The sequence below is a fragment of the Malaya genurostris genome, chromosome 2 (assembly GCF_030247185.1).
Source record: "Malaya genurostris strain Urasoe2022 chromosome 2, Malgen_1.1, whole genome shotgun sequence".
Taxonomy (NCBI): domain Eukaryota; kingdom Metazoa; phylum Arthropoda; class Insecta; order Diptera; family Culicidae; genus Malaya; species Malaya genurostris.
Window position 1 is genome coordinate 345,398,467 of NC_080571.1, and position 22,799 is coordinate 345,421,265.

General features: G+C 37.5%; 1 protein-coding gene across 6 annotated transcripts in view; it reads right to left on the reverse strand.

Annotated features, from left to right (window-relative positions):
• The window catches only part of LOC131431957 (P protein-like), a 105,092-nt gene that overhangs the window by 16,091 nt on the left and 66,202 nt on the right, over positions 1-22,799 (reverse strand). For 3 of the 6 annotated variants that reach the window (XM_058597945.1, XM_058597948.1, XM_058597946.1), the window contains 3 exons: positions 18,701-19,233; positions 3,801-3,969; positions 2,027-2,927 (listed from right to left, as the gene is read on the reverse strand). In XM_058597945.1, the coding sequence (XP_058453928.1) occupies positions 2,027-2,927; positions 3,801-3,969; positions 18,701-19,061 (1,431 nt within the window). In that variant the 5' untranslated portion in view covers positions 19,062-19,233. The remainder of the gene's footprint in view (positions 1-2,026; positions 2,928-3,800; positions 3,970-18,700; positions 19,234-22,799) is intronic. The other 3 variants (XM_058597951.1, XM_058597950.1, XM_058597949.1) reach the window with 3 other exon arrangements.

Here is a 22,799-nt window from a genome sequence, read left to right on the forward strand (position 1 = left end):
TTTTCTCTAACATCTTCCATGCTATTTCATAGTTGTCCGCTGAAAGCTCTACGGAACAAATCTCCTGAAATGCTTCACCAGTTACTGAGGAACGCAAATAAATAAACTTGTCGACATCCTCAAGTTGACGATTATTGTGAATCAAACTTCGAAACGAATCCCGGAAAGTAACCCAGTCTTTCAACTTTCCACCAAACGATGGAAGCTTTATGTCCGGCAATTTTACTCGGGATATTGGAACAGTAGCATCTTCGTTAGCACTAGTCTGTCTTGCTGGTAAAGATGACCTCGCTCGCAACATAATGAGAGAGGACTTGATTTCAAAATATTCCTCCTCCACAACCCGTATAGCTTCATCGTATTCATCCTCTCGCTGGATTGCCAATGACTCTAAGCGTTCAACTCGTTGTTCAGCTGATTCTTTTAAATCTGGCTTTTCATCTTCTTCGTCTATAATCAGTTCAATCTTACGTCGCACAGTGTAGAACTTTCTCATCGCATTCTCCAATGTTTCTAAACGAACATCGACTTGTTTCTCATGCACTTCTTTGCGAAATCCTTGGACGAACTTCGCTATCGCCTTCATAGACGTCCGCAACTGCCGCTCCTGTTTTTTGAGCTCCTTCAATTCATCCATGGTTATGTTACACTTCAATTAATCGCACTGGTTTGTAGTATTGCCAATGTCTCACGTAAAATTCTATTCTGCACACTTATCAATATAAGAGCAATACTGCAAACATCACCTTTAATTTTCACACTTGTTTATCCGAAACTGGAACACTACTAAATGAATTCACCGATATGACGGTAATTTCAAGCTCCCGATTGACTAGTGACCAAATGGATTGACAACAGCAGAGGACCCAACAACTTAAAATATGAAGACAAAGTCAAAATGATTTAAACATCAGAAAATCAATCTCAACCCAGGCTCTAAAATTCAAGAAAAAAAACTCTTGTGCTCAATTTCAAACCTTTATTTATCCGCATTTCACTCACTCAGTAACCAACATGCAATTGGCGCATCATGCATTGAACGCCACCACAGACATGCAATATATACTTATCAGTGCGTTTGGTTTTTTGTAAACTCAGCAAAATCTCCTCATGTGTAACGATAACTCCTGAACTGTTGAATTTAGCAGCAACTTCTATCCATGTACATCCATCCAGCGATGGCGGATAGCAGCAACCACGTTGTCGAAACAATGACCACTTAGCGGCCATTCTATTTCATACCACCTATTGTATTTAGTGACATCACACCGCGTGGAAACTTATTCGCTCGATATTACAATCATTACTTTAAATCTTCATCCAATCGAGTAATTAACGGGTAAATCCGGTTCGAAGGACCAATGTTCTCGATCGGAATTTAGATGAATGTATTGAATCACTTTAACGTCCATTAATTTTGTTACTCAGGATCTGGAATGGTATGGTGGCACTTGCCCATTGGGCATTCATGTGCCCACTCTGTGGTTACGGATATTTCGGTGTCCGTAAAGGTAATGTCACACTTTCGTTCAAATAAAACACTTTATTACGGAGAAAAAATGCACTTAACTGACTTTGAACTTTATTTGCTCTGCTATCTATGTGAACGAGATAAACAGACGTGATGCGACGGAATGTCGGAACTGAACTAACTATTAACCTAGCAGACTGGCCGCTGCAACGGTCCAGTGGTGAATATAGTGCACGATCATGCCCGATCGATTACTACCTGTGATAAGAGAGATTGAGAGATACAGACTATGAGACGATTGTGTGGATCCTATCTGGGTTGCTAAGTTAGTGCTTTCCTAAACAATAATAATAATAATAATAATAATAATAATAATAATAATAATAATAACAAATCAACTACATATATTGAGACATGAAGATACATAGAAACAACTCGAACCGATTCACAGAGTATTGCAGAGCTTCACTGAATCAAATGCATATTTTATAAAATTTTCAAGAATTCTCATAAAACTTTAATAATGAAATAAAAAGAGTGAAGTTCAAAACTTACCTTATAAATGTAAACAGCGAGAAAATCAAAGATCCCCGTCTCCGCCAGAATAGCCACCAGGATCATCATCGAAAACAGCAGCAGAATCGTTTCCACATCAATCCAACCCACCACGTCATCCATCGTCGGTCGATCGTCCAGTGCAGCCAGAATGGAGATCGCCAGTGTCGACGCAATCACGGCCGCAAACGTTCGATGAACGATCTCCCAAACGATCAACGCGTACAGGAAGATCAGCACGAACGCAGCGTAGATCACACCCACGTCCCGGTTCACGGGGGACTGATCGTACTGCACTGCAATCGGGATACTGGTCTGGATGTTACTTTTCACAATCAATCGAACCACACTGCTCTGCTGATGGATGCGCTCGAAGTTGCTGTCACCGATATCGAATATGTGCGGTTTTTTAATGACCGGTGCATTGTCAAAGAGGTACGGATGAACGATCGGGATATGCCAGGGATCGCTGATATTTCGAACCGAACCTAGTTCGGCACTGCGCGAGTCTGATACGTTCCTGTCCAGGTCCGAGGTCAGAGATTGCAGGTAGATTGTCAAATAGTTCTCGGTGATGTTGCTGAACTGTTCCCCGAGAAACGTGCCCTCGAATGAAAGCTTAACGCGAGTGCTCAGCGGAAGCTTCGGCAGAATGTACGATCGGGGTTTTCCAACCGGAATCGAGAGGTGTTTCTCGGCTATAATTTTCTCGTCCTTCAGCGCCAGGAAGCACATTATCACCATCCACGTGATGAACAGACAGATGATTTTCGAGTACTTCCGAATGGGATGATCCTCGTCCATCTGGTTTTGACCGGTGTCACTGAAATCTTCGTGCTTTGGCGTGATATTGCTGATGTAGTGACCGGCGAGATGGTGCACGTGGGGCTTCGGGATTTCTCTGAAATGTTTGATTGGAACGCTGTCAATATTATTGTAAAAGCAAACAGAGACTTATTGAAATATCACATATCATTGCCCAGCGGGGTGATAGAAAAGGAGAACAATTTCCCTGATAAGCTAAGCGTGTTGAACGTGGTCTTGTTCGAATAATCTACGGCAATATTGATATTCTAGTTTCAGTTTGAAGATTTCGAAATTGAACTTTAGAACAGTATATAAAAAGATACTATGTGATATTAGTAAAAACAACTGAGATTCGGAAAATCATTTGGATAGTCATGAAACGATATTTTATTGTTGGATTTTGAAGATCGAAAATGCTGGACTTGAAACGCTTCTACTGCAAATAAGTTATTGTAGGATTGATCTACGATTTACAATCACAGAATAAAGATTCGATGCAGATTTTCGATTACTGCTCCGAACAATGAAATTAAACTACGAAAGTTGGGTAATTTGGCCTAGTATTCATGTGCTTTCTACAAGAAATAGCATCAATGTTTTGAACATTTTTCAATTGAGCGTCCCTACAAAATGTTGTAATAAAATTATTACAAACTGAAACATTCAGATTCAAAATACAGAGAAATTCGGCAGTTACCAAGCTCGTTGGTCAAAAGTTTAATCGAGATTCAGTAAATAGATCTAACAGTGTATGTTTTTATCCGCAGCAACCAATCGAAGCATGCCGTGTTTTAGAGCAGCAGAAAAAAATGACAGCGAGTAGAGCAAAATCATTTCATCGTTGTTGCAAGTTCCTATCCAAACTAAACGATTAAAAATTAAAACTTTCTATTCCTAAGCAACCGCAACGACGACCGGTTTCTAAAAATACCCACTTGTCCGTCCCCCAGTCATCCTCAGAACTTACCGCTTTTCCTTGATGTGTTCGACCTCTTTGTTTTCGCCCTCCTCGTTGGTCACGTTGATGGTGATGTACTCACTCCCGTTCTCATCCTCATCGTAATCCCCCGGCTCATCTTCTTCCGGCTCATCCTCCACCGGTTGCATGTCGGAAAACGAAGCGTCATGGTCGTCACCTGTGTGAACAGGAAAATCAAAATAAAATAGAAAAATTAACGGCTACGAATAAACCGGGCGAAGGGGGATTCAATTTCGGGATCCACCCCGGTAGATATGCCTATCAATGGGGATTGAAATTCAATCTACTTTGAGTTTGATTGGGGTCTTCACTGTTGTTTCAAATGAAATCAATTCGATAACTTGAGACGCTGTTCTTGTTTTCTATTACTTGTAGACAGCATCAGAAAGTTGTCCGGTCCAGAGTACCTGTAATTGATTCCCATCTCTGTTGGAAAAGGTTGAATACAAATCGACACGTGTCGTGTAACCAATTTGTATCAAATCGGGTGAGAAAGAGAGGGACACTATGTTGACTGAAATGCCAACGATATGTTTCGTGTCCTCTCTTGTCCGTAGTCCTATATCAACAGTTCAACACTCATATACAGATGAAATGGAGCTATTTTCGGTGGGTTTATTGGACATTGACGAATTCTTTCTATTTATCCGCATGACATTTCTCCTAAGCAGAAGTCGCCTGCAGCCATTAACCGCCCTGTCTGTGATTCTAACGAAGTGATATAAATATGAATCCAAGCAGGCCGGCTGACTGTGAGTTAATAAAACCGAGCAAACATTGACCGGAATTAACGTACAATGACAGCCATCGTAGCTTGATTGAAATAATTTGTCATGAATGCGTCTGTCGTCAAATACTAGATACTAAAAATAACCGCTTGTGATCCCAAACGATTAGCCAATTTATGGTTACCTCAGCTTCTGAATTATAACCATGAGCCAATTATTATCGCAGGGTTTCTGGTCCACCGATTATGCAGATTGTGTGCGGCACACTTGCTCTGTTTGCGGACGGAAATTTGACCACGACTTTGCGACTATTTGGATATTGGTATCAATATGATCGAGTGCAATTTTACGATCAATCGTTGTCATGATTCGAAATATCTTCATCCAAAGGCCGACAGAGAAATAACAATAAACTAATAACCTATCGACGACAAACCTACTATTTCTTTATGTGCCTATTAACAAATTTGACATGTTAATGTTTCGTTCCGATTTTTTTTGTTCCCAAACTGTTACTGTCACACGTCATAGCAATGAATCAAAGCAGGCGTCGCACAGTGGATCGAATCAATAAAAACGTGGACATAAATCAGTAGCTGCCAAACCGTTCTTTTAATGCATATAGTTACTTTTAGGAAATTATTTACAAATATATACCGCGTAATTTGATTCTATCCCTAATTGTTCATGGCCTACTTTGACAAAAAATATAACCATAACTTTTTTTTCTGAAGAGATAGAATTTTTTTTCTACAAAGTTTTAGAACTATTGAAAATAATTTACTTATACCAAAAGTCTAGGTCGCACCGTTTCGGATATACAAAGCGTTTTTATGGCAACACCCTTAAAATCAGTTTTTTATTTATAACTTGTTTCGAGTTATTTTTTTATGCATACTTTCTTTGGAATAATTGAAGAAAATAAAAAATTCCATATTTTTGTGGAAGGTAGTGCATAGGTTTGTTGTTTGCTGACAAAGTTATACAACATTTTACCATTTTTTACCCATCATAAAACCTTACACCGAAACGAAATATGCAACTTTATGCAGCTGATTTTTACAAAATATATAGGAAAAGATATGCCCAATACTATAAAAAAATCTAAGCGGAACACGATGGAACTTTTTTTCAGGCCTTTTCAAAGTTAGTTCTAGTTATTGAATTATGACAACCCCCTTAAAATTAGTTTTCTAATCATAACTTGTTTCAAGTTATTTTTTAATCCTTACTTTGTTTGGAATAATTGTAGAAAATATAAAATCCCATAATTTTGTAGAAGGTAATGCATAGGTTTATTCTTTTCTGGAAAATTTATACATCATTTTATCTAGTTTTACCTAGGAAACCTTGTATTGAAGCGAAATATGGAACTTAATTCAATAATTCAATAATCTAATTTATTTTCCAATGAGAATATCCTGAGTACTATTCGTGTGACTCATTTTCACTATGGCCATTCTGAAACCATGAATGGTTAAGAAACGGAGGGCGTCACGCGTCTGCTATTTCTGTGACTCACTTTTGCAGTGAGCGTAGAGATGGGCAATTCGCTCCTACTCCTGACCTATTCCAGTGAATCGAATCTTCAAAGTGAACTGATAGCTCACAGCTCGTTTTAAAAGAACCGCAGCTTACCAGTTCACCGCATTGGTAAGCAGGGATGCCAGGTTCAGAGATTAATCTGTGTTTCACAGATTTTCAACCTTTTGCACAGATTTAAAAAATGGCACAGATTTTCACAGGTTTCTGAAAATGGTCACAGATTTACACAGATTCTGAAATCGATCACAGATTTTTTAAACTGATCACAGTTTAGCATAAAAAATTACAGAGCGGTAGAAAATAGTGAGACCTTTTTTTTGCTTACCAAAATGATTCCCATCAGCTATCGTGGAAACGGGGAAAAGTACACAGTTTTTTCATAGACAGGTTTTTGGCTTGATTACAGATTAAAAAAAAATGACCTGGCATCCCTGCTGATAAGGTGGAAACAAGCTACGAGCTGAACGGATCTTCGGCTCTTGGAGAGAGAATTATAAATGAGAAGAAATGTGTGCATGAGCTCTTGTCAGTTCTTCAAAATGTGCATCTATTCTTCTTTAACAGATTGAATGAGCCATTGTCAATAAGAAATCTTACCTCTCATTTAGTAGGCTAAGATATATTCAGGGATGCCACTTTTGCAGATATTCTCAAATGTGACATAATAATAATTCGCAGACAAGTTAGTTCGCATAGCATTGTTCTTTGTGCATGAATGATTTCGATCATGCATATGGAAGAAAAACGGAGTAAGTAAAACGGCGCAAAAACGGCGCTCAAAACAAACCTTCGGTTCAATCTAAATGAACTGATGAGCTGATACATTGAATCGATTCCCTTTAGTGAGCTGATCGGTTCGGAGCTGCTTACCGGTACTTCAAATGTTTTTTTCTTCAAAATAAGATAGAAAACATTTTTTTTGTGAAAAAAAATTATTTTATTCGAAATTGGTACTAACCCCTTAACAAAAATTAAGGTGCCACTTTCAAAAGAAGCGTAATATAATCTTGTAAAACTTTCTCGAAGACACGTTAGCTCTTAAAAACCAGAGAAAGTCAGTACAGACTTTTGACCGTCTTTTTTCCAGTTTTGGACTACTGTGCGTCGTCTAACTAGTCGAGATAATCGCCCTTATTCTGAATAACGACGTATTGATTTTTCGATCGAATCATAGCTACCTTTGATTTTGCTAGCGTTATGCGGAATACAAATGAAATACGAGCGAAAAAACGATACGACGTTATTCAGAATAAGGGCGAATGAATAATATTTTCAGTTCAAATCTTGTGGATGTAAAAACAGTTTCGGAAAATCGTTTTTTTTTACATTTTCTTGTAGTTTAAGGTGAACTTGAACATGGACTCGCATCGGGTCGGGTTTAAACGCGTTTTTCTGAAAACCAATTTTTCGAAGTCCGTGAACACGATCCTGCAAAATCTACTGAACCGATTCTTTTCAAACTCAAAACCCCTACGTTTTTGATATATCCATTTCCATATTATGGTAGTTTTTCACTTAAAAATTGGCGAAAAATTTAGCGTAAGATCGCGTTTTTTGCTTGAATATGCCACGAACTGTTGAAAAAATTAAAACAATAATTTGAGAACGGCGGAGGGGTGAGAAACAGAGATGGCATTTCACCAGAGTGATAAACGCTAGAGTCAGATTTTTGCCACACCGAGGATGAAAAAACGAAGCACCGCACAAAGAGGAAAGCGCACTTCTTCTCAGTGTCGAATAGACAGCATTTGAGTGTGTGCTTGTGGTTAAAGCAGCTGGCGCGAGTGAAACACATTCTCTTCGCATGAATCGCTCACACGCGCTCTCGTCTAAATACACCCAAGTGACCACTGGCGCGTGATGGTGAGCGAACACTTCTGTGAACTTCAATTAATAGAGAGTAGATCTGGCCTTGCTATGAAAAATTTGCAAGGAAAACCGAAAATTTTACGATAAAATGTTTTATTTTGCTGATTTTGCGTGTCCACGCTTCATCTACGAAAACCATACAGCAGAGTGCTCACCGGCGTGTACACCTCTGTGAAAGTATCTGCATCCACCTCAGAGAATTTATTAGCTAATGCTCTAGCACTTTGGTGCAATTCAGTGGAAGAGGTAAAAGGAAATAAACAAACGCACTCATGATGCGTGCACACTTACACAACAGTGGTGTATAAATGTGAAAGAGAAGAGCTCTCGTTGAAGTTGTCAGTGCGAGGGGAGAAATTTTGCTTGCTCTTCGTCACACAGAGGAGATAGACATCTCTGGTGAGAAGTAACTCGTACTTTAAGTAAATTGAAGAACGTTTTTTATTTCAGATAATTCTACGCCGAGTTATCGTGTTCATCGCGCAATATTAATATCTTTAAACGATGCTTTATAATGTAAAAAAGTTTGAATTAATTTGCTTAAGCTGTTTCTCCGTAAATGTTTTTGTATTCAAATTATCATTAAAGGCATGAATATATCAGATGCTCAGCCTATAAAACACACACACACTTCGAAACCGAAACAGTTTTATTGAAATATAAATATCAATAATATAATGAAACTAATGTAACAGATACCAAAAAAAGGTTGTTGATGGTCATGGAAAGAAGAAAAAAAATTTTTTTTCATGACATTATGAGAAAACTTGGCAGCTTTGCGATACGAAATGTGATGAAAACAAAGCGCAGTCAAGTGAATTAAGTGTAAGTTTTAGTCTCATATTTTTGAAGAATTTTATTGCATAGCGGGTAATTTTAGAAGTTTTCATTCGTTAAACAAGTGAAAAGTGAACATTATTAAATATGAAGTCATCCAACATGAAATAGTGGTGCGATTATGTGATACCGTGATAATGTTTTGAGACGAAACAATTGGTGGTGTATATTTAGAAACACGACGAACTGTAAAACTTGAGACGAAAATGTTTCCTAAGTTGGAAAGTGAATTTATTTTTAAATGGAAAATACGATGATTGAAGGATTTAAAACCATTTTTCTAATGCGAAAGCCTGACAAAAACCCCAACAAACATCTTAAAACATTTCACATTTTGTCTCAGGTACGTTGAAACATATGATTCATATTCAAAGTTATGAGATGAAGAGATGAGATGGAATTAGGAGCTCGGATTGAATAGGGAGCGGTTACCCTACCAAATATTCGTTATAGCTACCATCAGGGCTTTTTTGTCACTTTTCTCTAAGGGACATATCAGTGCATAACTTTTGGCATTAAAAATGCCTTACTCTTCGCTATACGGGGCCCGGTGTCAATTAAAAGTTTCAAAAATAGCCGCGTGACCTTTTTGTGTCATAATTTTGAACGTTAATAACTCAGTCATTTGTTGATGGATTGTTATAATTTAACAACCAATCGATTCGGAAACTTTTCACTTAAACATAATGGTTGAAAAAATGGTTAGAATCGACCTATGTTTTCATCCACCAATCCCTGTTGTACAAAATGACGTCAACTTCTTGTTCGGCATAGGAGGCTTTGCGTCATGCATAAAAAACACCGCATTGTTATGCGTAGTATGAAGGAAAATTTATAAATATAGGCTGCACAATATTTCTTTGCCTAGTTGATGTTTGACTGTGAATGAAACAAGTAGCTCGTCCAGTGAGCTGATGACTGGATTGTATATGCGTTCACTTGCTGGATTGTCGCTTTTGCATTATTTGTTGGTGAAATTTCCTGTTGTCTGTGCAACACTGTGTTCGCTTGAGTATCTTATATATCATCTTGCTATTGAAGAACCGAATCAGCGTGGTTACCGATTCTTTTGGTATATCCCATATACTTAACAAATTTTTGGTCGATTTTGCCATTAAAAATGCCTTACACTTCGCTTCCCGAGGCTGGGTGTCAATTTAAAACATGCAAAACTAATCGCGTAACATTTTTTCTGTCATAATTTTGAACGCTTATAACTCAGTCATTTGTTGATGGATTTATTTAATTCAACAACTAATCGATTCGGAAACATTTAACTTAAACTTATGAGATAACGTCATTTGAATATTTCAATTGCATACTATTGAAAAATTGGTTTGATTTGAGTATTTTATTTTGGTTCGCTGGTAACTATCAGGCCAATTTAGAATTATCGGCGATAGATTTATCGGATCTAATTTGCAGCGCATGTTCCTCGATGATTTGTTTATGGATTTTCCTAATTTAAATGATTCCAAAGCTTCAATATTGTAAGCTAAAAAATGTTTTAATTTGTCAACGGATCGGTTTGCGTGGTTGTTGTCCCACCAGGAATTAAACGCTTCAAAAGATTCAAAATTAAATTCTGAAACTTATCTAAAAGCGACCTCCTCGGTTTAGTAGTATAAATGAGTTCCACAGGCTCACATATACAGTACAATTAGATGCAATATCATATAATATGGAAGAAAAATTCACGATAAGTTTACCTGCGATTTTACATGTATCGTTTGAATAAGAACTCTCGTAGAATTTGGTTAACCGCCAGTTTCAGTTCAATTATTATTTGGTTCAAAACAATAAGCGTCTGATGGTTACACGCGTTGTAACTATGACAATGTTCATTCATGTGTTAATAGCATCAAGTTACAATATTACCACAATTTCGGAATTTTTTTGCCTATCCATTCCGTATATTCCTAATATGCCAACGCGAAAATTAATGTAAGTAACTAAATATTTTATGCGGACTGTCTCACATGTTTTCTTCTTCGTATTGTTGCCATATTATTTACCGACTTGAATACAACCCTCTAATTTTTGACCCGCTCCACTGAGTTTTAAGGAGAAAATATTGAAGTCATTTCTCGTTCTATTGTTTAAAACATAATATTTTAGTAAAAAAAAACTTTTATTTAGGTTTTATTGTTATAAAATAATACCTTTTGTTCACAATATACGTAATAAATTTTTCCGAGTCATAAAATTTTCAAACAGTTAAATAAGCGACGACTTGAAAATGTTCAAATCTGACCTTGAATCTCTTTCGAACTTCTGGTTTTGTAAGTTGTGGGATGATGGGAGTTTAAAATCCCACCCTCCGTATGGTTGATGACGCAATTTCCGATTTGTTGGTCTGATTTACGCGTTGATAAGTATGATCAATTTAAAAATGCCCAGATTAGTCACGGTGACATTTTCAAGTTTTTCTTTAGGGGCACTGTGTGCCCCCACAAAAAAGTCCTGGCTACCATGCAACGGATCATTTCGGCATCTCATGAAATGACTATGACTATGATGTATGATTTTGTGATGTTCTATGAATATTCGTTAAAATTGTTGGTTTCGTTAGTTGCGTAATGAATTTTTTGTCTAATTTTTTTCTCATTTGTATTTAAGTCAATTTTTTTTTTCTAAATCGTATGGAAAAAAAATTTCCGCACTATTCTAAATGACGTATGTTTTTTATGCATACACCTAAGGAAGCCTATATCTAGTTATGTGAGTTTCATTTACAACACGAGACTTCCATGTAAATCGCTGATCGCTTCCGACAATTAGAGTGCATCATGTCAATATTGCTAGATAATTGTTCATTACAGTAAACCAAGCTAAAATCTGTACATGAAACAATCGCATTACTTCCTAGACAGAGTCTAAAAACAATAAAACAATATCACCTATGAAAACATCATCTGCAAACAATCTACAACAAGACAACACCGGTTTCACCGAACATGTTATAGTGAAAAGCAAACAGCTAAAAGACAGTAAACCCTCACAGAGAAGCTTGAGATAATGAACCAATAAATTCAATCCAATAAATTAGGAAAACAAATTAAAAGCTTATCATATACGCTCCTATGCTAACTTTTCCGAGTATATTTACTGATGTGGATCACCTCATCCGTTTGGAATAGGCCTCGGATTCTTGCGAACATTAGAGACATATTGAGAGTGATTATTTTATCCCGGATGACAACATCCCAGCTCAAATGGCATCATTTATCCGCTATGTTGATTGTTACACTTGTTTCATTTCATAGACGAGCGTTGATAAAACTGAAAAGGAAATGACACGGATATGGCGCCTACGACGGACGTATGACGATAGGTGACATATGCCTAGTAGTAAGTATAGTGTAATTGTAATCATATTTGTATTATACCGTTTTTGTTTTCAGCGCTGCACTGGTGTAATGTACCAACGACTATACTCGCTCTAATTTTGGTGTAATCAAGGCATCGTTTTCTGTCCTACGAAAAGGCTTTTAGTGATTCGACAGGTTAGTTTTTAATTAGAATATTCCAGATCTTCCACGCTCGTTCCTAAATGACACTGTTTCAAGAATTGCTTGTAGTTTAACAAAAGAACTAATAGGAGCAATTTCCGTTCTAAGAAGATTTGCAATTCGAAATCGACCCTCAGTCCAATTTTAGTCTCGAACGAGCGTATAATAATTGATATCGTGTAATCCATATACAATAAAATTGAGCGGTATTTAACTTTGACGTTTACGTCCCTTAGGGGCTGTCCATAAAAGACGTCACGCCGCAAGGGGAAGAGGGGTATTTCCTAAAACGTGACCTTTTGTGACAGAGGGAATGGGGGGAGGTTTTTGGAATGTGACGTCCAATATTTTCAATGAGCGCATTTTTGAAATACCTAATTATATTACTGCTTTGCTCTATTTCCTGAAAAAATCTCCACAATAAACGTTTACATTCTATAGGAAAACGTGTATTTGTTGATGTAAACGCTTCTTCTTGTAAATTCGGAAATGAATGATGCAGGAAATCATTTCTGTTGTGATCAACAAAAGTGCACGGAGGAGCGAGTAAATTAGCGAAATTAATAAATTTTGCCTAATATGAGTAAAAAAGAAAAAGATGCCTTCAAACGGTTTAACTTAAGTTATGCACTGACAATTTTTCAGTAATTTGATTTTCTAGCATTGATAATAGTATATCATATGAATTTCTCTTATCTGATTCTGATGCAGTTTATTCAATTGTACTCCATTTGAAAAAGGGCGGGAGATCAACGATTTCAAATGTAGATCATGTCATGTCTTATCTTGATCATATGTGATTTTCCTCCACAAACAAAGCTCAAAGCTTATCGAATCATCCAATGATTGAACTTACATAAATCAAGAATCGTTTTAGCTCAAAATCACTACCCATTGTGTGACGGAAGATCAGTACCGATATTGATCGATGTGATTTAAAATTCACTGATCAACTGACCATGAAAAGATTCTCCGCCAGTGATCTCGTTTTGATGAGGTTTTGGTCTTTATTTTCTCAGTCCTGTATGCTACACTAAGAAAATATTATTCTTTACCTAAATCATTCAGACGCTAGAAAAAGTAGTTTCAGTCCACATGAAACCGGCAGATGATATTCTAATTGTTGGTGGTGATTTCAACTTCCCCGGCCTGAAATGGTACCCTGCTTCCAACGGCTTTATGTTCGCTGACCCAATAGCAAAGTCCTGACATTACATTCCTTTTGTGGAATTTGGCCTTTCTGTTTCAACAGATTCTTAGTGTACAGAATCATTGCACGGCTAGGTACTATGGATCCTACTGACACTAAGAATCCTTCCAGGGCGGGGCTCGAACATACGACAACTGGCTTGTAAGACCAGCGTCCTATGCATTGAACCGCCAACCCGGGACATGCATTCTTTTTTTCACACCGGTATCGTCCATCTGCTTGACCGTTACAGTCTTAACCTATTGCGTCAATTGAATCACATCGAAAATGAGCACAACAGAATTCTCGATCTCTGCTTTTCAAGTAAATCCGATTTTGCACCCAGAATTTCCGAAGCAGCAATTCCTATAGTGAAATCGGTTAGACATCATCACTTGTACTTGAATCAAATCAAACGTTGGATAACTGTAAAGTTTCTCGAACCGTCAGATACAATTTTAAAAGAGTCGACTAAAAACAGTATGGTTGCATTTCTTTCAAACGTTGACTGGACTGAAATTCTTGACAATGATGATATGAATTTTGCTGCGCAAACCTTTTCCAACGTTCTAATTTATGCAATGGACCAATATGTGCCAAAGCAAATCAGCCAGCCAGAAAATTGAAAGGTTTGAAAAGAACAGCTCTAAGGAAATATTCCAAGAAAGCTGGTTTTTTGCTCAGGCAAAACTATTTGGAAATAAATAAAGTTTATAAAAAAAACAGCCAAACGATGTTATGCCAACTATTTGCGAAGTGTGCAGAGGAAATTAAAATCTAACCCTAAGTCGTTCTGGAAGCACGTTAATGAGCAAAGGAAAGAGCCAGATCTTCCTTCGTCTATGCACTGAAAAGATGAACCGACTTCTAGCTTGCAAGAAATCTGAGATATTTTACGAACGGATCAAATCTCCCAGGCAGCACGGAACGTTCCTGTTTTGAATCAGTCGTTGAATTTCATCAATGTTGATATTAGCTCTGTCCAAAAGGCTATCGTTAAAATGAAGTCTTCATATTCTCCTGGACCCGATGGCATCCCCGCTGTCGTCTTGAAGAAATGTTCCAGTGGTATTGCAACACCCTAATGTCAACTGTTTCAACAGTCACTCACGACTGGAGTGTTTCCTGTTGTTTGAAAATCTTCTTATATGTTCCCAGTGCACAAAAAAGGAGACAGGAAGAACTTCGACAACTATCGCGGCCTTACCTTACTTAGTGCAATTCCTAAGTTGTTCGAGCTAGTTCTGGAACCCATTTTCAATCACTGTAAGCAGTATATCGTAGAAACTCAGCACGGATTCGCTTTACGACGTTAATAACAGATGCTATGTCAAACGGTCTTCAAACAGATATTTGATATACGGACCTCTCTGCTGCTTTTGACAAAATAAATCACGCTATTACTATCGCCAAACTGGACCGACTGGGTTTCGGTTCCTGTATTCTTCAGTGGACCGAATCGTACCTCTGCAATCGACGGTTGGCGGTTAAGATCGGTGATAATGTATCTAATGATTTTTTTGCTTTTTCTGGCATTCCACAAGGCAGTCATATCGGACCACTTGATTTTCCTCCTGTACTTCAATGACGTGAACTTTTTACTGAGTGTCCCACGATTATCATTTGTCGACGACCTTAAACTATTCAAAATTATTAAGACAACAGAGGATGCCATTTCCCTCCAGAGTAAACTAGAAATTTTTTCGGAGTGGTGCGAGATTAATCGAATGACATTAAATATCAGTAAATGCTCGATTATCACGTTCACACGGAAAAGAACACCTATACGTTTCGACTATTGTCTCCGAGGATCTACGATAGATAGAGTCACATGTGCCAAGGATCTTGGGGTTTTTCTTGACGAACAACTGAACTACAAGCAACATATTCCGTACATTGTTGCAAAAGCTTCACGTTGCCTGGGATTTGTAATGAGAACTGCTAAGCACTTCACATAATGGAAATATCAGAATCGAATCAATACAGCGCAGATTTGTTCGTTTTGCTCTTCGCAAGTTACCATGGAATAACCCTCATCAGTTATGAAAGGCGCGGACTGCTTATCGGACTCGATACACTGAAGGTGCGACGTGATCTGTCCCGTGCATTGCTAATCGCCGACGTTTTGTTAAACAATGTCGATTGTTCAGCACTTCTTTGTCAAATAAACATAAATGTTCGCGAACGAGCTCTTCGCAACAACAACCTCCTCAGAATGCCTTCACGCCGCACTAATTATGGAATCATCATTGGATTGCAACGTACTTTCAATGCTGTTTCGACGGGATTCGATTTCCATGTCCCGCGCAGTCGAATTAAAACTAGGTTTTTAAATATACTTAGAAATAATCATTAGAACCATATTTTGTCTGTTGATTATGTATATTTAACGCTCGGATATTTTTTTTCTCGAAATACAGTACATTTTACAGAAAAAACAAAAAAATACAGTACATCGGCTTAAAAAAAAACAGTACGTTTTACAGTACACATTTTATATAAAAATGATGAATAAAACAACAGAAAACTATTATCAGATGATATTTTTTTTAACATCTCAATGTTTTTATTTATTTCTCAGTGGAAATAAAATAAATATTACAGTTAAAATACAAATAACAAAATATACGAAACATGGAATAATCATCAATTGTATACATTTGTATCGTTTCAATCGCCTTCGACTTCGATCTTTCTGCAGTTGCCGTCTCGTATTTCTCTTTTGATGAAATTTGACGAAGCAGTCCATGTTTTGTTTTGAGGTAATTGTAGAATTCAACGCATTCGTACTTTAAATTGCACTTCATAATTAGTGTCGCCTCCAGTGTACCCACTTCCATGTATGTCTTATCTGTGGTCCAATATGCGTTCCACTGATGCTGATGTGCGATTATTGCAATGTCTTTGTACTTGCAATCTGCACGTTTGAGATGGTTGAATTTTTCCACCCAACGATTCACAATTGAAACGTTGCCATTTCTCAATTTTCATGACGAAAAGGAGAGCGACAAATTTTTTGACATTTACATTTGTTCTGTACTATCGTCTCACAAAAAAGTGCCGAGCTATAAATGACAGATTCTCTTTGTTTATTTGGCGATTCGCAAAATACCAGATCGATTTAATCTCAAGCAAAATCCTTAATCTTTCGAATATTATTAGGAACTGAGAAAATTTCTATAAAAGAACAGCAATAATTGAATAAGAACGTTAATAAAGAGAGGCTCGCATTTGCAGACATGCCCTTCACCGTTCGCTGTGTGCAGAGATGCCAGAATCACAGATTAATCCCTGGCTGTTTGCATGTATTTATATTCGCTATGCGATTGTGATATGCGTTGACATAATATTGTATGGGACATTCTCTAGTATCAAGTATATACGCATATCACTTGATATCAGGTATTATTTTTATTTTATTACCACGGAACATAAACTATTTTCGTTATACTAAAATTCGAAGCGTCAAAAGAATAAAATTATGTATTTCTGTTTGAAAAAAAACAGTATTTTTGAAAGGCAAATTACAGTACAAGGAAAAATACAGTACATTTTGGAGTGAAATACAGTACGCAGTATTTGGATCCAAAATACAGTACAATACTGTAAAATACAGTACGGATCCGAGCCTTACGTATATTAGTTAAATAAATAAATAATATATCTGTGTACCGCTAGGAGGAATAAAACAGATGATTTAAATGTTTCATCAATTCCAACCAAATACTTTTGTTAGTTTATATAAATGATATTAATAAAATAATTCTGATGATTTTGTAGTTTTAGGAATATTTTTTAATCTAATGACAGCATGTAATAAATCGATTTTTCCCTCATATTTGTATGGTTTGTCATACATATTGAAAATGTATTGAGATGAATTTTATTTATTTTGAATTCGTGACATGTGACAAAGGGGGGGGGGGGGCGTGACGTCTTTTATGGACAGCCTCTTATACCATTTTATCACCGAACCATGACAGCTATTATTGGTTCTTTAAACCTGTTTAATGAACCAAAAATAGTTTCCAAATGAGCCTAAGTTTGTTGAAATCGGTTCGGCCATCTCCGAGAAAATTGAGCGGTAATAAAACAACACGTTTTGTCGGTTACGTTACTTACACAGTTATATTTTCGGAACGAAAAGTGACAGCCATTTGGGTCTTCGAATCGATCAGTAGCTTGAAAGTTGATTTTAAACGAGCCTAAGTTTGTTAAAATCGGTTCAGTCGCACTTCTTCTAAAAGGAATTTTTTAAGAAGGTTAGGTTTTGATTTTCAAAAACAAAAACCTGGTTTAATCCACCTAGTGGTGTAATGATGCCTTTCTCATATCAATCATACTATCATATATAATACTGTGGTATTCTTCAAAATAATTCTCTGCGATTCTTGAAAGAATAACCGAAATCGGTTTGTTTGACCGTCTACTAATAAAAACTATCAATTGGAAAAGAATGGAGGTCGATTTAGAAAACTTTTTACGGTTTTTCGCTCTTTTCAGTGATGGTATAAAATTTTTAACACATTTTACCCTATATTTCCGGATCCGGAAGTCGGATCCGGATGAAATTCAGGAATTACGTATAGGACCACAGGACTCTTCATTTGAACATAAATTTGTGAAAATCGGTCACGGCATCTATGAGAAAAGTTAGAACACATATTTTGATTTTTTCGCACATTTTACCCCATAACTCCGGAACCGGAAGTCGGATCCAAATAATATTCAGGAACCTTTCATTTGAATCTAAGTTTGTAAAAATCGGTTCAGCCATCTCCGAGAAAAGTTAGTGCAAAGCCTCGGTTCAAATTTGCCGAATAATTTTGGACAGAAGCACAAAGTTACATTCCGGCATACATTTCAATCGAAATTGTCTCGGATCCACACACAAAACATATTAGCTCGTAAAGTATCCCATTTCGTTCAATTTCCGGTGCGTTAGGCAGTCAATAAGTCTCAAGATTAACTAGGGATTCTCATGCTTCTTCCATCACTAATTATTTGCGCACAGGAAAGCATCAATCTTTTCATATTCACGGGTTGGGTATCAACACGAAGTACGTCGTCTACCGCAAAGCATTGAATGGACATTGAATCTGATTCCTTTAATCCAATAACATTCCGCGTTGATCGTATTTTCTATAGAGTTGATTGCATTTTAAAAAGAAGGAAAAATATATAGAAACTCTTAAACTAAATACTCACCATGTAACCGGGCCTGCTCGAGTTCAACCTGCCGGAACGACACCATGCTCGGATCCTGCCGGATCTTGGACGGCAGTGTGCGCCATAGTTCCAGCGACGCTTCCGTCACCTCACTGATCGGAACAACGGAAATGCCATGATCACGTTTGTTTTTCTTCTTGTGTTTTTTGTCTCCGTTCGAGCCGTTTGATTCGCTGGAACCATCGGAAATTTGCCCCGACGACGGACTGGCCGGCGAGAGTACGATCGTCGGTGGCGGTATCGGTGGGGTCGTCGGCGAGCCCCCCGTATTGGGCTCCGTCGCATCATCGGACCCCGGCCGACGCCGTCGGAATGGGTTCAAATTGTTGAAATAATCCATCAGGTGTCTTTTTCTTCTTATACTACTACTACTACTATTAGTATTACTACTTCAGCTGTCTTTGTAACTTACACTGTCCGGAAAATCGATCACGCTACCGATCAACGATTATACACATAGTTCCCAACAAAACTGTTTTACGTAGTTTTTGTTATAAGTGAAGGATGGTGTGCTAAAATCAGTTGATGAGAGTGAAGAATATTGTGTGAGTGTCCATGTTTGTAGAAGTTTAAAAAAAGTATCGAAATGCATGCAATGAAAGACACTTCTAGTTCAAACTAAACGTTTTTTTTTAATCATGCAATGAATTTACTAAACTTACAAAGGAGATTGAATAAAAATAACAAACATTTTTAATTGTTTTTAACATTTGCCTTCGACTTGCCGGTGCACAGCCGTACAAATTCAACCATCAGCGCAACGTAGCAGTTCAACTTGAATATTTGTTAATTGTGTCGAAGAGCCTAAAACCCAAATTGATACTCTTGGACAATTTCACTGATATTTCGTGTTCGAATGCCGTCATCACCCCGTCCAACAATAAACACATATTTACGTGCTTATCGTTTCGGAATATTATTGCGTGCGTGACAAACGGTTTCCCGAAGAACACTTTCACCAATCATTATCGTTATTGTCCTCGCTGCTTTCATCGGGGGTTTAACCATAAAACTACTTCCTAAAGCTTCCGTCGGTGACGACTTGCACCAGTCGGTTTCCGTTCCTAACTGAGCTCGCTGAGGAACTGAGGAAGGGGATTTGTTTGAGAAAATAATATTAACTCTCTTTTCGAAAGCAGCTTCGCACAACGACCGTAACCGATAAAAGCGTTTGCGGTAGAAAGGAGGGGGAAAATATTCAGTAATACGTTTATCTGTGCGTGGATGACTGACGCTTGCGGTTTTCATTCTCATATGGTGGGAGGTTATTTTTCTCTCGCAGTAGGCTGCAGCGCGGTACGGTTGGCATGGTAGGTAGGTGATGATTGATTAACTGTCTTGGTTTAGGTTAGGTTATTTTATCGATGGCGTCATTGATGAGAAAATTATCGTTGACCTTTTTCAATGGAGGTTGAATAAAATAATACGTATGCAGGGTAACTATTTTAATCTTTCGTTTCAACTTCATTATTGATTATGTACCATTGTAATTGACCCTGAAGAATGAAACACGAAATTCGATATTAATAAAGCTTCGGTTAATTTCAAAATTGGTCACTTCGCTCATAACAGTGATTACCGGAAGCACCATGTTTTGAATAATTGTCAATGAGTTTTGTACTTGTGACTGACATAACACCAGAAAAACATGCTACCACTTGAAACCATGAATTTCCTAATAATTTCATAAAATGATAATTGGTTTCTGTTTGCATTTTGAGATTTATTTTTTGATGCGGAACGCATCTAGAGGAAATACATTTCGAAATGTGGTCCGGATTTGGGCAACTACAGCTCAGACAATTTTGTTTCAATCACCTACAGATAAGAAATATTCTTACGCATCAATTTGAATGAATAACGTATTTTCAATTTTATTTTCAACTAGCTGAATGACCCGGCGTTGCTCGGAAATTTTTCGGGAAGAAAATGCCGCACGAAATTCCCGAAGTTGTCCTACTTAGTGTAATACTCTGAGTAGTTTTATGTTGCTATTCAATCAATTTTACCTTACACTTCTCATGTTTGGGGCACTTGCTGCACTCCCTCTCCCTTAAAATAACCTTTTAATCTACATTGACATAAAAGTAGTATCTCTATTTGTCAAGATGCATCGTTTCTCCCCTTTTTTTAGTGAACCTACAACAGCTCTTTTCCATGATAACCCTTATGACCACCTCAATAAGGGCAGCAGTACTACTTAATTCAAATTAACGATAGCAATACTAGCTAGCACAATCTTGACATTCTTGCCCCTCTCGTATTTTATAAAAAAATCAAGATGAAAATTGATTTTCAAGACCCCCTTCTCCTAGTCTGAATCCTTCCCATTATCTTGTTTGACGACGAATAAGAAAATGTTACAATAAACCTTTGTAATGAATATCTAAGCTTGTCGTGAACATCTCTGAATAGTAAAAAGTACCTGTGCCAGGTTTGGTGATAATTTACTGAGTTGTTATAGAACTTTGACCCCCCCCCCCCCCCCTTCCCATCTTAAAATATCCAACCTAGTTAAGTATGGTGAGTTTGAGAATTGAGAATGAATTAAATGGTACATAAATAGTGCAACTATTGAGTTTGAGTTGTTTTGGAGAATCGTTCGATTATATTAACAATTTGAGCTTTGCTCCTCCCTTGGATGAGACCCTTTCTTTATCCACCCCCTAAAACTCCCTTTTTAAAAATGCTATTAGGATCATCTGACGCGCTTATAATATCTCTACTAAGCTAGAAGTATCGTTTTATTGCAAATTCTATAAACTTCACATTAAACTTCCTTTTTTAGAGGCACTAATTCTATCCACCCCCACAAATATTCTTAAAACCATATTTGAGTTTTTCAAAATTCATCTCTGAAGAGCAAGAAGTACCTATGCCAAGTTTGATAGCAATACGTTTAGTAGTTTTGGAGCTATGCCGTTAAAAACATTACACCCCCTTTTTTTAAAGTACATCCAACCCCCATATAATCATACCCACGGAATGCAAAATGTTTCTATGGTTTTCAAAAAGTATCGATTCTGGTCAAGATAAGTTTGGTCATAGACCCCCCCCCCCCTCTGTAAAAAAAACTCTTGCTACGCTCCCGCGGTAAATGACCGATAGGTTGAAACCGGGCTAAAATAAACAACTAACTAGCTAACCCTTGCTACGCTCCATCTCTCATAAAAATACACATATGACCATTTCTACAAAGACCTCCCCCCCCCTCCCCTGTTAAGGACACTTGCTACGGAGCGTAGCGCATGATCATGAGGGAACCTCCCCCACAAAAATACCCTTATGACCATCTCTTAAGAGCAAAAAGTATCTGTATCAAGTTTGATAGCAATCAGTTAAGTAGTTCCGGAGTTATGCCATTACAAACATTACACCCCCTTTTTAAAGGCACTTGGCACTTTCAGTTCCAGAAGGGAGACGTATTTTGGATATCTACATCCACCCTTCTGGAACTGAAATCTGATCCTGAAGGTGAATTCTGAGTATGGATTTGGATTGTGGGACTGAATTCTGGAACTTAATTTTTGCCATGGATTCTGTGCCTGAATTCTAAGTTCTGAGACTAAAAGACACTGACTGCTACGTTCCGATTCTGGCTCTGGAACTGAATTCTGAACGTGTAGATTGGAATTGTGAAATTTTAAGACCTTTTATTTGCTTCCTAATTTGTGAAAATCGGTTGAAAAATGAGTGCGCATTTTTTGATAAGTATGCACATATTTCCTTGTAATTCCGCGACCGAAAGTCGGATCCAAACGATATTTAGGAAAATTGCATGAGGCCATAAGACCTTTCATTTGAATCTAAGTTTGTGAAAATCGGTCAAACCATCTCTCTCACACACACACACACACACACACACACACACACACACACACACACACACACAGAGAGAAAGAGAGAAATTTTGTGATCTCGACGAATTGAGTCGAAAGGTATATGACACTCGGGCCTCTGGGCCTCGGTTGTAAAGTCGGGTTTCACAGCGATTGCATAGCCTTTCTATATGAGAAAGGCAAAAACAAAACAAAAATTGAGAAAATTGATGAAAGCCGGTCAACGTATCCTCGACCAA